The sequence below is a fragment of the Ceratotherium simum genome, chromosome 1 (genome assembly GCF_057802395.1).
Source record: "Ceratotherium simum simum isolate JZ-2026a chromosome 1, ASM5780239v1, whole genome shotgun sequence".
In the NCBI taxonomy this organism is placed as follows: Eukaryota; Metazoa; Chordata; class Mammalia; order Perissodactyla; family Rhinocerotidae; genus Ceratotherium; species Ceratotherium simum.
In genome coordinates this window covers 26,379,590-26,393,793 of record NC_141900.1, presented here as the reverse complement: position 1 = coordinate 26,393,793, position 14,204 = coordinate 26,379,590, and the positions used below count along the sequence as shown (strand labels likewise).

Sequence of the window (14,204 nt, the reverse complement as noted above, 5' to 3'; positions counted from 1 at the left end):
TTGGATCCTCAATCTACCACACGGTACTAATGATTTCGGAGAGGTAACACCCACTACATGCCTGCAGGGCTGCACCATGAAGAACAAGGTAGCCCTCAATAAAGGTGGGCAGATGACTGGATTTTTGCAGTAATGATCAGCCATATTAAAATGAGCATGATATCTAAGACATTTCACTTACATTGCCACCAAGCAGAAAGTAGGATCCCCCCAAAAAAGAGAGAAAAGTCTGACACTTTATTTTTTATTTTTAAGTAATTTCAAATTTACAGAAAAGTAACACAAGTAATAATAGTACAATTAACACTTATATACCCTTTACCTAGATTCACCATGAACACTATCCACCTTTTGCTTCATCACCTTTCTCTCTCTCTAACTCATCAGTTGCACACCCTATCATATTTTTCTTCTAAATATTTTCATTATGTATTTCCTAAAAATATGAATATTCTCCCACAGAATCATAGTGTAGTTATCAACTTCAAAGAATGTAATACTGATACAATTATATAAATATTTCGAATGCAGAAGTAGTGTAAAAATGAAGAGCTTTCCAGTTCAGGAAAATAGCTCCTCCAAAAGGGATGACACATCATGGTATGAGAATCTGAGTAATAACATTGGCATAAAGTCCTAAACTTCTGATGTGTAAAGACAAGGAAAATAAACTAGTTGTACAAAAATTTCTCACTTTATAGTTTCCTGAAAGACAGATCCCACCTTCAACATTTTCTTTAAAGCACCTATGACATCCTTATTCCTAAGACTATAGATTAAAGGGTTTAGAACAGGAGTGAGTATGGTGTAAAAGACAGATACAACCATATCCTTCTCAGGAGCGTGGTAGGAGCTGGGTAGCATGTAGGTGTAGACAGCAGCCCCATAAAAGAGGATGGCCACAGTCATGTGGGAAGAACAAGTGGTGAAGGCCTTCTTCCGCCCCTCTGCTGAGTTCATCCTGTAGATGGTGAGGATGATGAAAGTATAGGAGCTTGAAATGACTATCACAGGGATGAGGAGCATGAGTACACAGCACAGGTACATGAGTGTCTCATAGAGAGAGGTGTCCAAGCAGGAGAGCTTCATTACAGCAGGGACCTCACAGAAGAAATGTTGGATCTCCCGGGATCTGCAGAAGGGGAAGGTCATGGTGATGGATGTGAGCATGAAGCCATCCACAGATCCCAGGAACCAGCAGCCAGACACTAAGAAGAGACACACCCTGTGGTTCATGAGAATGGGATAATGGAGTGGATGGCAGATGGCCACATAGCGGTCATAGGCCATGGCAGCTAGAAGGAAAAATTCAGAACCTGCTAGTGTCACATAGAGGAACATCTGTACCCCACATTCAGGGGCTGAGATCTTATTTATATCCATGACCTTGTCAATGAGCATCTTGGGCACAGTGACAGAAATGTACATCATGTCCATGAAAGACAACTGGCTGATGAAAAAGTACATGGCAGTGTGAAGGTGGGCATCAGAGTATATCAGAAGGATCAGGATGCTGTTTCCAGACAAGGCTATCAGGAAAACCATAAAAATAACCACACAAAGGAGAGCTGGGTGCTGGGATTGACTGAAGATTCCCACCAGGATGAAATCCGATGGTGCAGTGTGGTTGGCCATCCAGGAGTTGTTGTCCATGAGATTTCACCTAGGTCACCAAGGAAGACTTTGGGATTAATTGATTACTCATGGGATATGAACACATGAAAGGAATGTTTTGTGAGCTTGTGTGTGTGTGTGTTTGTGTGTGTGTACATGCTAACCCAGTTGTGCTAATAGGAGGAGGTTCCATCGGCCTGTAGATTTAGGGGTTATAAATTACCTATAGTTCAACAAATTTATCAACAAACTAAATATATATATTTATATAAATATATAAATATAAATAAATATATAATATATATTTCTTATATTAACCCTGGTTAAGCAGAGCTCTATGGAGAATCCCATCTCAGTTCTGTCTGTACTAGACTGAAGTTTCTCCAGCTTCATCTCCTTAAAGCTCCTACCATTTGTTCTAAATCTTAGGGAAAAGAATTAGTATTTAGAAGGTCACTGCCATTTACCACACAAGGCTTTAGTTGTTTTTGCAAACATCGGCTGCTTTATTGTCTATAGCAATCAATTTTTCATGGAAACTGAGATGCAGAGAGGAAAACTGAACAAGACTGAGATGTCTCTGGTTCCAATTCACTGATTCCTCTTCTATCTTACTGCTCACAGCCTGCATCTGTGTTAGATGCTGAAGATGAATCAGAAAAAAATTAAACTACGTTACACTTAAGGAGGTCACAGTCAGTCTATTCAGGAAGAAATATTATACAAATGTGATTTAAAGTAGAGTCTTAAAATAGCTGTAAAATAAATAAGAAAGAACAATAGAAGTAAAATACATTTTGCCTTCTGATGAGAATCGGTAATAGCTTCTTCTACCTTTTCTCTTATGGAGATTAAACCTTTGAAATTTTCAATTTCTGACATGTTAAATGTTAACTTTTAAAAGACCTTACCAACAAGAAGGAAATATTCACTCATTTTTCTGAGAAGAGTTTAGAAGTGGTTATGATACAGGCATATTTCAGTTTCCGAGTTTCAAATACACTGTATACTCTTGTAATAATTCCAATGACTAATTACGATATTTGACTTATTAACAGTCGGAAGTTCTGGGGTGCTGAAGCAGTAGACAAACTGAAAATGAATTTGATGCCTTAATAAAAAGATATACAGACCATGTAATGCTGCCTTAGTTCTGCAGGAACAAAGTCCTCCCAGCACAGTCTACAATGTAGGTATTAGCCACTCACTGTCAGTTGAATCTAGGAAATATAAATATGATTGGGACATTTATTTCAGTGTCTTAACTATCAGAAGTTATCCCTTCTCAAGATAGTTTCTTTTTTCCTATAAAATTTCAGTCTCAAGAAAACAAACTTATCATCCAATAATATAGGAGGAATATATATTCCTTTGTCCATAAATAATTGAAAATCAAAAACCCATTTACTAATGAGTTGCAGTAAATAAGTAGTATATAAAAGACTCCAGAAAAAACACATTTGCTTTTCTCCATAAAAATAGATAATAGGGAAAAAAATGGAGAAATATGGTCAAGAATTAACAGAATGTCAGAAGTAGAACAAGTCAAAAACAGTAATTACCCTTTTGCTCCTATAGTTCTGTCTTCCTATCTGATTGAACCCAACATCAGAAGATGCCGCAGTCCTCATCTAGATGAGCTAATGGAGTGTGGCTGTTGTTAGCTCTATAAAGACAAATAGTTGAGTGACATCATCTCTGGTTTTACTATGCCCATTAGGGGAGTGGTTGAAGACTTTCTGTTGATAAATCTCATATGGACTTTGAAGAAGAATGCAATTAAGAAAGCTAAAAAAGCTAATAGATATCTCTGTTGCACTTTTCTGGTTTTCTTCTCGTCTTTTTTTTTATCTCTTTTTATTGTTAAACTAGAAATCTTCACCAATATTAGCAATTATCTCAAATCTCACCACCCTCAATAAAATCTTATCTACGAAATACACATTATTTTATATATAGCCTTAGCCTTTTTCACTTTACAACATATTTTTCTTGTATGTACGTGTATATCCTCATTTAATCTTCAAAATTATTTTGTGAGGTATTGATATTGCTCTTCTCATCTTTCAGAGCTACAGACTCTGAAACTCATAGTCTAACTGATGTGTCGAAGACAGCAACAGTGATAAGTACTGTGGCTGAGACTAAAATTGAGGTGGTCTCCTTTACATCTTTGTCAGGATCAATCTTCATTAGGTTACTTATTGTACTCTCTTCTGTCACTCAGTTGCAATCTGCCTTGCTTTAACATTGCATTGCATTTTAGGGCATTTGTTTTTAATTTAAATGTTGAAAGCTAATTATAGAAAAATATAAAAACAGAAATAATTACAAAGAAAATTTAAAAATCAACCATAATGCAATCACCCAGACAAAAATCATGCCTTAAATGTTATATCTTGCTTTCAAAATACAAATATGCATGGAGTGTATACCATGTATCAAGCAGTTGAGATAAATCAGGGAACAAGACAGAAGCAAACCCACCCTCACGGAACTTGTAGCCAAATTCTTCTGAACATTTATCTGTATCTTTGTTCTGGATCTATGTTGGTCATATTCCCATGCCATCTTTTGTTCATGACATCTTTTTTCCAGATTGTGACTTCTATTTGTAAGGCCCACACTTGGGGGCTGGAACCTCCTGTGTCCTCCAGGTTTTCAGCCTGTAGATGGTTTATCCAGACCCCTTTTTCAGTTTGTTTCCCATAAGGCTCTGAGAGTGCAGGCTCTGGGAGCCACTGGATGGTGGGAGGAAGAAAGAAATTTCATCTTTTTTCCTGCTTCTGGTGATGGTCTCTGGCAGCTGTAGTAGCTGTAGGCAACTGAAGACCATGTGGGAGCTGCAGAACCCAGCACCCCAAAGGCAGTTTCAGTGGCATTGGTGGGAGGTAGGCATCTGGGTTGCAGCAGGGGAGTGTCCCACCAGTAGCCCTAGAATGCACAGTCTACATCAGCTCAGCAGTGAGGGACATGCAGGGCTCCAGTGGTTGGCAAATTCTCATGGTCTTCGGGTGAAAACATTCCCCTTCCTGCTCCTCTAGCCAGAAATTTGCCGGCTCTGTGACCAATCTGCTGCATTAAATCCCTTTAGTTTGAAATGTATAAAGTGTTTATATATGATTGCACACTAAATAATGAGGTTAATATTCTACCAAATTAGTCCTGTCTCACTTACAATCCACTCTAATATCGAATAATGATGTTGCATTAAAATTTCCAAATTATAAGTTGTACTTAAATAAAAGTACTTAAGTAGAAAGAATTCTCTGAATGCAATTCTTCCTAAGACAATCTACCAGAGGGTATAAAATGTTTCAAGTTTCTTCATATACAACACTGAATTGCTTTTCCAAATCTTCTTCAAATTGTGCTATGACCTCAAACTTCACCTGAACTTGCATTAAATTTTATGTGCTTTTCTATCTCAGTCAGTTTGATAGGTAAATCATTGTTTAACCTGCCTTTCTTGATTAATAATATATTTATGATTTTCATTAGTTTATCCATGCAACTAATTATGTGAAATATCTGTTTATATCTTTGTACATTTTTTCTATTGAAAGCTTTTGTTTATAAGTAAAAAAAGGTTTATATATTAATAACAGTAACTTTTTGTGAGTAATATGGTCTATAATATTTTTATTTCAGTTTTAATTTTGATATTTTGCTCCATCAGAATTTTAAAAAGTATTTAGTTTAATATACTAACCTTAATGATTTCTTTCAGCATCTTTTGTTTAGAAAGTTCTCACACATTTTGAGATTATTAAAAATATTCATGTTTACATTTTTTAAGAATGAGCCTGAGCATATTTTTGTAAATCTAACTACTAATACAGCAATAACTTATTACAGGTGTGATATGAAGTAGATTTCTAACATAATTGTTTTCAAGCAAAGACTAACTCCAAGTGCTAAATGATCCTTTATTTAATTCATTCATTCCAAAAATATTTTTTCGGTACCAGTTATGTACCAGCCACTATTCCAGGTTAGTGAGGGTGAAAATACGGATTCTGCCCTCATAAGGCTCATAGTATAGTGGTAAATAAAGGCAATAAACTAGTAAATACATAATATTATGTCAAGTATTAATAACTATAGTGAATAAAATTAAAGGCAGCGTGAGAGGATGATAATCATGGATCTTCTATTTTATATGGCATGTGAAATTTCATCAGACCCATCAATGAAACAGGGGCAGTCAGCCATTAAACATCTGGGCAGGGGTGTTTAAGCAGAGGGAACAGGAAAGGTAAAGACCCCTGAGACAGAAACTTACTTGCCATGTTATTGAACAACAAGAAGATCCGTGCTCTCAGTTTGTGGTGAGACAGTCGGAGAAATATAGAAAATGAGCTTACACATGGAGCCAAGAAGAGGTCCTCCAGGGTTGTGAGGGGCTTTGGAAGAACCACGGATGATCAGGGTGTCTTTAAGGTATTGGCTAAAAATATACAAGTATAAAACTCAAAAGAGTGAACGTGCATTTAGAAAAGGAAAGAAAATCACAACCAACCAATGGTCCCTTTCTTCTAATATCTCTTTGGACAGTTTACCAGATATGCTCACATGGTCTTGTGTCCTGACTGCAGCCTGGCATGCCCTCCCCACCACAACATGCTATGACTCCCAGCAACTGCCAGCACTTACAGAGACCCACAGAGTGAGGGGACCTAGGGTTTCTACTCTCCTATCTCTCAGTAAATCCCACTCTGAGATGTCACTGGAGGACTGACAGAGAAGAAGGGCATGATAGGACTTAGGTGTACAAGCGTCACTGGAGGCTTTATGGAGAATAAATCCAGGGAGAAAGAATGCAGGGAGTGGTTTGAGTGAGTCCTGGTGAGAGATGTGGTGACTGACTGAGGAGGTGGTGGTGGAGGATGTTAGGTTGAAGTGCTATGGATGCACTCAAGACACTGGGGCTGCCCAATTTGGAGAAGAAACTTAGAACTGAGTTTGGAACTCAAATTTCCCAATAGACATGTTCATGGAGAAGATGCAGAGCCACTGGAGGCCTGAGTCATGAGTTCACGGGAGAGGACAGATCTGAAGTCATGGGTTAGGGGATAAGCAATGTACGGAGGAAGCAATGGGATTGCATGAGAAAGAACAGTAGATGTCTTACACCAGGAGCCAGTGTAGCTGAGCTTAAATTTCCATCTCCTCTCTTCTTTTCCTATGACCTATTGCCAAGTTCCTTTAAAATGTCTTGTTTTATTGATGTTATTCATGATAATTTTTAACATCTAGTGGAACAATTCTCCTTGTTACCATTATATTCACATTCAAAATGGTAAATTTCCTGTCTATTTGTTTCTCCAATAAGTTGATCTTTTAAAACATTTGGTCAGATTCAGAAGATCTAATCGAATTTTGATTAGAATATAATTAAAAATATTTAGGAAGGATTAATATTGCTAAAATGTTGAGGATATTCATCCAGAAATATAGTAGGCTTCACAGGTTATTCAAATGGTTAGAAGCCAAGTCTGACTTTTTAAAATTTTTTCTTAAAAATCTTCCATAGTACTTACTGAAATTATTTCAAGATATTTGTCTTATTATCATTTTTAAAAGAATATTTTCCCATTTGTGAATACTTAATAAGCATTAATAGTGACAGAATAGCTATTGATCTTTATGTAAATACTTTATTTGACATTTCTAAAATCTGCTATAATTCCAATATTTCATTTGAATATTTTCATTAGTTATTTTAGTTCACTTTCATGTGTTAAAGCAATACACTATACCGTAAAACATATATCATTTAAGTTTGACAATAAAAAACAACCCTCTGTTGTTCCAGTTTTTAATGTTTTTAACCAACTAAGGTTTCACTTTCTAGAAAGATACTAGATATTGATTTCCCATGTTTTGCCTTAAAAAATGAATAGCAATAAAAAATATAATAAGGTAGCAGGATATAGAATGAAGACACTAAAATCACTGTCTTCACATGCACAAGCAATAATCCAGTAGAATATATAAATGGAGAGAATATCTCATTTATAAAAGCAACAAAAATGACAAAAAATTTAGGAACTAAACTCAGTAATAAATGTGCAAGACTTTTATGAGGAAAATGTAAAAATAATCCTGAAAGCCACAAGCATAGATATGAAGAAATGGAAAGTTACCTGCCCAGCGCTCAGGAGTGGGGCCATCATTCCTGTGGACAAAATATTGAGTCAAAGAGGATTATTCTTGTCTCAAAATCTAATGGAATTTGCCTGGCTAGGTTTCCAACTTGCTTCAGTCTCATGATTCCTATTTTATTTCTGATTTTTCACTTGTGGGATGGGCCTGTCAATCCTATGTCTGTCCCATTATTATTTTTTGGAAGCAGATAGCATGTTTTCTAGTTTCACAGATTCACAGAGGGAGAGGAATTTTTCCCCAGGATGAATCATACCTGGAGACTCTCACAGACCTGATTTAGATATTTGGATGAGAGTCCAAACTTAGAGCTGATTCTGGAATGGATTAAGAATTTCAGGGATATGGGGATGAAATTAATGTATTTTGCATGGTGGACACACATTTGCGGGAAACCTAGGGCAAAATGTTATGGGCTGAATTGCATCTTCCCCAAATTCCTATGTTGATATCCTATCCCCTAGTACCTCAGAAGTGATCTTATTTGGAAATAGGTTTGTTGCAGATGTAATGGGGTAAGATGAGGTCACATCAGAGTAGGCTGAGCCCCTAATCCAATATGACTAATGTCCCTATAAAGGGGAGAAATTTGGACACAGACACACACAGGGAGAATATCATGTGAAGACTGGAGTGTTGCTGCCATAAGCCACGGAACTACCAGACACTAGGAGAGAGCCCTGGGATGGATCTTTCTCCAGCTCCTTCAACGGGAGCATGGTCCTATTGATGACTTGTTCTCAGACTTGTAGCTTCCAGAATTGTGACACAATAAATTTCTATTTTTTTTAATTAACTCAGTTAGTGGTACTTTGTTACGGAAGCCATGTCAAACTAATGTAATATATTTTATTCTCGGGAAGGACAATTCAACATCAGGAAGATGTCAATTCTCCATAAGTTAATATTAACTTGATGTTATTAAATGTTATTAAACTTGATGTTATTGATGTTAGTCACTCTGGGCTGCCACAACAAAATATCATAAACTGGGAGGCTTAAACAATAGAAATGTATTTTCTCACAGTTCTGAAGGCTAGAAGTCTAAGAGTAAGATTCTGGCTCATTCAGTTCTTGTGAGGGCTTCTTCCTGGCTTAAAGAGAGCCCCCTTCTTACTATTTCCCCGAGTGGCTTTCCTCAGTGTTTGCACACAAAGAGAGGGAAAAAGAGAGTATGCTTTGATATCTCTTCTTATAAGGACACTAATTCTATTGGATCAGGGCCCCAACTTCATGATATCATTTAACCTTAATTACTTCCTTTGGATGCCCCATCTACAAATACAGTCAGACTGGGGGTTAAGGCTTCAGCATATGAATTTGGAGGGGACACATACATTCAGTCTATAAAAAACCCAACAGAAGTAACACATGCTTTTTTTCTTCAAGCAATATATATTGATTCTAAAGTTTACAGAAAGTAAATACATAACCCAGACAAACAAAAATAAAGAAAATATAAGGGACTAGACCTTCCAGATACTTAAATATGCTATAAAGTCTTTATAACTAAAGAGTTTAATTAAGAGTTAAAAAGTCCATAAATTGGTACAATTATAGTTAGTACATGAAAGTGGTTAAATCTCAAGTCAGTGGGAAAAAATATTTTTATGTTAAAATTAACTTATTAAGCTAAAATTTAAATGCAGTGCAATTTTGGAGAACTATTCTAAATAAAAGAAGCCTAAAGTAACAGTAAATAAATATAATGTGTTATTCTCAATTGAATCCTGAATCAAAATAAAACAATTAGAAAGACTTTGCAACCTAAATTTCCTGAGAAGTAAAAGTATATTTCAATAATAAAGGATATATTTAAACAACCCAAAATTAAAAGTATTTGATACCAGTAGACCCTCACATGAAAAGTATATGCAATAAAGTATGAAGAACAAATAATATGATACACGTGGGAAAAGATAAAATAATATTTATTATAAAAGCAGTAATACATACATATAGTAAGGGTTTCTTTATAAAAGGAGAGATATAAAAACAGTTGACAGCAACAGCCTATGAGTTGGGAGGGGAGTTTAGGTATTTTAATTTCCTAACTACCCTTTACATAGGATGGAGGAAGTTTGAAGTAAAAATGGAGACAAGATGTTTCATACAAAGAAAGTGGATTCATCAGAAAAAAATAGGAAAAAATGCATTAAGAAAAACAGAGAAAGCCACTTAAAATAATAAAGTCTACATTTTTATGCACCTAAGACAATGTCTCCAAAACATATCGAAAAAAAAAGAGGGGACTAAAGGAGAAAAAAGTAGCGGGAGATTATAACACATTCCTCTCTATAATTAACAGAAGAAATAGACAAAAATCAACAAAATTTGAACAGCAAAATTTCTAATGAGTGTATGAAGAACACTACATTTAACAACAGTGGAACAGATGGAACATTTTAAAAAATTGATCACACAGGAGCCATAAAGTAAGGTGTAATACGCTTCATAGGATTGAAGTTTCTGACCACAAAGTTTGAATTCAGAATTTAACTTAAAAGATAAATAAGAATGTCTCATGTTCCTGTGGATTATAAAATATTATTCTAAATAGCATTTGGGCCAAAATAAAGAAATTCATGTATCAAATCTGTAGGATTTTAAAATTTCAAATCAATGAGTTACACATACTTTTAAAAGAATATAAAAGAACAACACAGGCTGGCCCCACGGCCTAGTGGTTAAGGTTGGTGGCCCAGGTTTGCAGGTTCAGATCCCAGGTACAGACCTACACGACTCATCAGCCATGCTGTGGTGGCGACCCACATATAAAAAAATGGAGAAAGACTGGCACAGATGTTAGCTCCAGGCTAATCTTCCTCAAGCGAAAAAAAGAGTAAGATTGGCAATAGATGTTAGCTCAGGGCTAATCTTCCTCAACAAAGAAAAAAAAAACAACAACAAATGAAAACCAAAGAGAGCAAAATGAACAAAACACACAATAGGGAGACCAACAAAGCCATATGATAGATCTTTGAAAACATTAATAATATAAACTTCTGCAGAAATGGACCAGAAAATAAAAGAGAAAGTACAAATAACCATTGTCAACAATGACAATGAGAACATCACTAGAGATGCCACAAAATTACATAGATAATATCAGGATACTTATTGATTCTGTGATGTGTTTATTGATCCTGGGATATACAAATTCATACCCCCAGGACACATGTACAAAAATGCATACGAGCATTACCTGTAAGTGCTAAAAACCAAAGACAACATATATGTTCATCAACAACAGAGCACATAAATAAATTATAGCATAGTCAGGAAATTAAATCTTACACAACAAATGAAGCAAATAAATCCATGATACAGCATCATGGATGAATTTTTAAAATGTAATAATAAACAATTCTATAAGCAAGTGACAAAAGAATATAAACAACATGATCCAATCATATATAAACCAAATCAATTGGCATTGTTAAGTAAACATAAACAGGTAACAAATCTATAAATAAAAATATGAAAATGGTTTTCATGAAAATCAGGGCAGTAACTACCTTTCAGGCAGGAGCTGGTGTTTAATTAACATATCAAGGGCTTCCAGGCACCAAGAAGGTTCTTGTTTTAGGTAGGGGGTGGATGGGCACTAGGTGATCCCTTTACAAATATTTCATAAACTGCACCGTTAAAGTCTATGCACCCTTTTCAGTGTTATTTTTACAATGAAAATTTATTTTAGAAAGTGTGAAATGGATTGGAAGAATAAGACTAGGGACTAGGGGCCGGCCTCGTGGCTTAGTGGTTAAGTGCAAATGCTCCACTACTGGCGGCCAAGGTTCAGATCCCGGGTGCGCACCAACGCACCGCTTCTCCGGCCATGCTGAGGCCACGTCCCACATCCAGCAACTAGAAGGATGTGCAACTGTGACATACAACTATCTACTGGGGCTTTGAGGGAAAAAAAAAAAAAGGAGGAGGATTGGCAATAGATGTTAGCTCAGAGCCGGTCTTCCTCAGCAAAAAGAGGAGGATTAGCATGGATGTTAGCTCAGGGCTGATCTTCCTCACAAAAAAAAAAAAAAAAAGACTGGGGACTAGGATGTTTCATTCTAGGTTTCAATAAAAATAGAATACATCTCAATTAGGGTGTCAGTTGGAAATGTTGCAGAGGAGAAAATTTGGGAGAGATTTTAGGAAGATATTTCAGAAATCATGCAAATAGTTATTTATGAAAGTGGGTATCACCATACCTCTCCCTTGGGAATGTACAACCACTTTCTGTGAGGTATGTTTGCCTTTTTCCTCACACTCCTCCAATCTCTGAATCTAGAGTAAACATTGTAATATTAATATTTGTTTATTAATATACTTAATATAAATTTAACTATATATAAATGAATTATACATTGTCAACACAAATAATCCATAATCAATCTATAAATCAAAAGTAGGATGAGTTTATTATGAGCCAAATTTGAGGACCATACAGCCCGGGGTCTTCACTCCTCAAGAAATGAAGGGCACCAAAGACGTAGGGTGTACAGAGTGGTTATACCCCATCAAAGAACATGTATCACATATGATTGCAATGGCCTTTTTATAATAGTCAAGAGAGTCTTCTGTTGGCACAGCAATTAATGAACACAGCAGGTAGCAGGTCTGTTGTCTCAAGGTGGGTGGTCACAGGATGAGTGCAGCAATCAAATCCTAGCCTAGGGAGAAATGATTATCCTTAAGGAAATGCCAATGTAGAGAAAGTTCCATGCTTATCTTGAGGGCATTTGTTCTTGTCTTTGGGACATGGTAAATGCTTAAAGCAAATATACAATGCATGTTCAAAGACAACCTCGGGCTCTTTTGGAAAAACAAGGTCAGGCCATATTAGTTTTACACCAAATATATCCTCCAATATATCCAACTGCTTGCCATTTATTTATCAACATGAATATATAATGTATACTATTCACTCTAGACTTAGAATAATTGGAAATTGGAAGAGAAGAAGGAATTTTATATGTGTAATTAATAAATATAAGAAAATTATAGTAATTAAAGTGAATATAAAGATATATATGCTTACAGCTTCCCTTTTCATTCTAGGCTACAGTTACACACAATTTGATATTTACAGTTTCCGGAAATTTTCACTGCCTCTTTTATACTCCTGTCTGTTCATGTGCTGGTCCTCTCTTTGCTATATTTTTTGTCTCTTTATGTGTATATAGTCTTTCCTTCAGGATCTCTGCTCTAATCTGAGGTTCCCTCCTAGATGTTACAAGGCTTTCTGGGTGGAGCCACCTTATAGTTCTTATGATTGGGATCTCATGTCTGCACAGCTCTCTCCTCCACTAACAAACTCCTTGAGGTAACAGGGTGTGTTCTGTTTACTGCTGTACCCCTCATGAACTACACAGCATCTGTCTGAGGCATGGAAGGTAATCCATAGGGGTGGAATAAATGATTGAATGACCCAAGAGTCTAGGAATATTTGCATTTTCAAAGAGTTTGATTGGGGAAATAATAGTTATATTAAATCAAAGAATATTGCATGAACAATAGATTTGTGAGAAAAAGATAAAGTAAGTTTTATATAAGATGATTTTGCAGTTCAATCATATACTTATGTAGCTGTGTAACTGGAAGATGAAAAGAACAGAAATACTGTTCTTTAATTCAACAGACAGATGATGAGCTCTTTCCATGTGATGGAGACTACATTGGCTCCTGTGTGTTCATGATGAACCAGAGAAGACACACAGAGTTGTGGGCAAAGCCACCTTCATCCAGTCATCCCTGAGAAGGAGCAACAGTTATCTAGACCCTTCGAGGGGCCAGGCCCTGGACTGGATAGCTTGAATATATTAAACTCATTTAATATTCAAAGCCTCTCAATGATATTTGTGTTGCTAGTTCTATTTTAGTGATAGAGAAACCAAGGCAGTTGTGGGGTAATTTGCTCATTAGAGATGCTGAGTAGCAAAGCTAGGGTTTAGCTAGAGGTCTCTCTGACTCTACACAACCTCTCACAACTTCATGACTTGAAGAAAAACAAGGAGTGTGGAAGGTACAGTGGCAGGAAGAGAATTTACAGTTTGGAGTGGGTGTTGTGCGCTGTCTGTGCGTTTTACCCCACTTACTCCTCAAGGAAATTGATTAGGATGTTTTTCTTTCCCCATCTCAAAAGTGATGTAAAGAAACTCCAAGGGCTTAGGCAAGCTCACAAATGTCAAACACCTCTTTAGAACTGAAGTGGCATATCCAGGACTAAACCCAAGACTAACCCCTGTCACTTTATTCCATCTAATCACAACAATCTCCCAATATACTGATAAATTCAATCTCAAGATTCTAGTTTTCCTTTGCACTTTATTCAACAGAATTTCAAATAGATAAACCAAACACTCATGAAAAACAAATAAAATATATGGAAGGATAAAATGTAAGACATTTTTTGGTATCAT

The 14,204-nt window shown here is 36.1% G+C and overlaps 1 protein-coding gene across 1 annotated transcript; it reads right to left on the bottom strand.

The window, feature by feature from the left end:
- Positions 1-651: 651 nt before the first annotated feature.
- Positions 652-1,653, bottom strand: LOC101394426 (olfactory receptor 2T29-like). Its single transcript, XM_004439336.2, has one exon. It carries the CDS (start codon positions 1,651-1,653, stop codon positions 691-693), a length of 963 nt encoding a protein of 320 aa, XP_004439393.1. The 3' UTR covers positions 652-690.
- Between the last annotated feature and the right edge of the window lie 12,551 nt (positions 1,654-14,204).

Bases quoted from the DNA above. Each gene is read 5' to 3' on its own strand.
- LOC101394426 (XM_004439336.2), bottom strand. From the start codon at position 1,653: ATGGACAACAACTCCTGGATGGCCAACCACACTGCACCATCGGATTTC.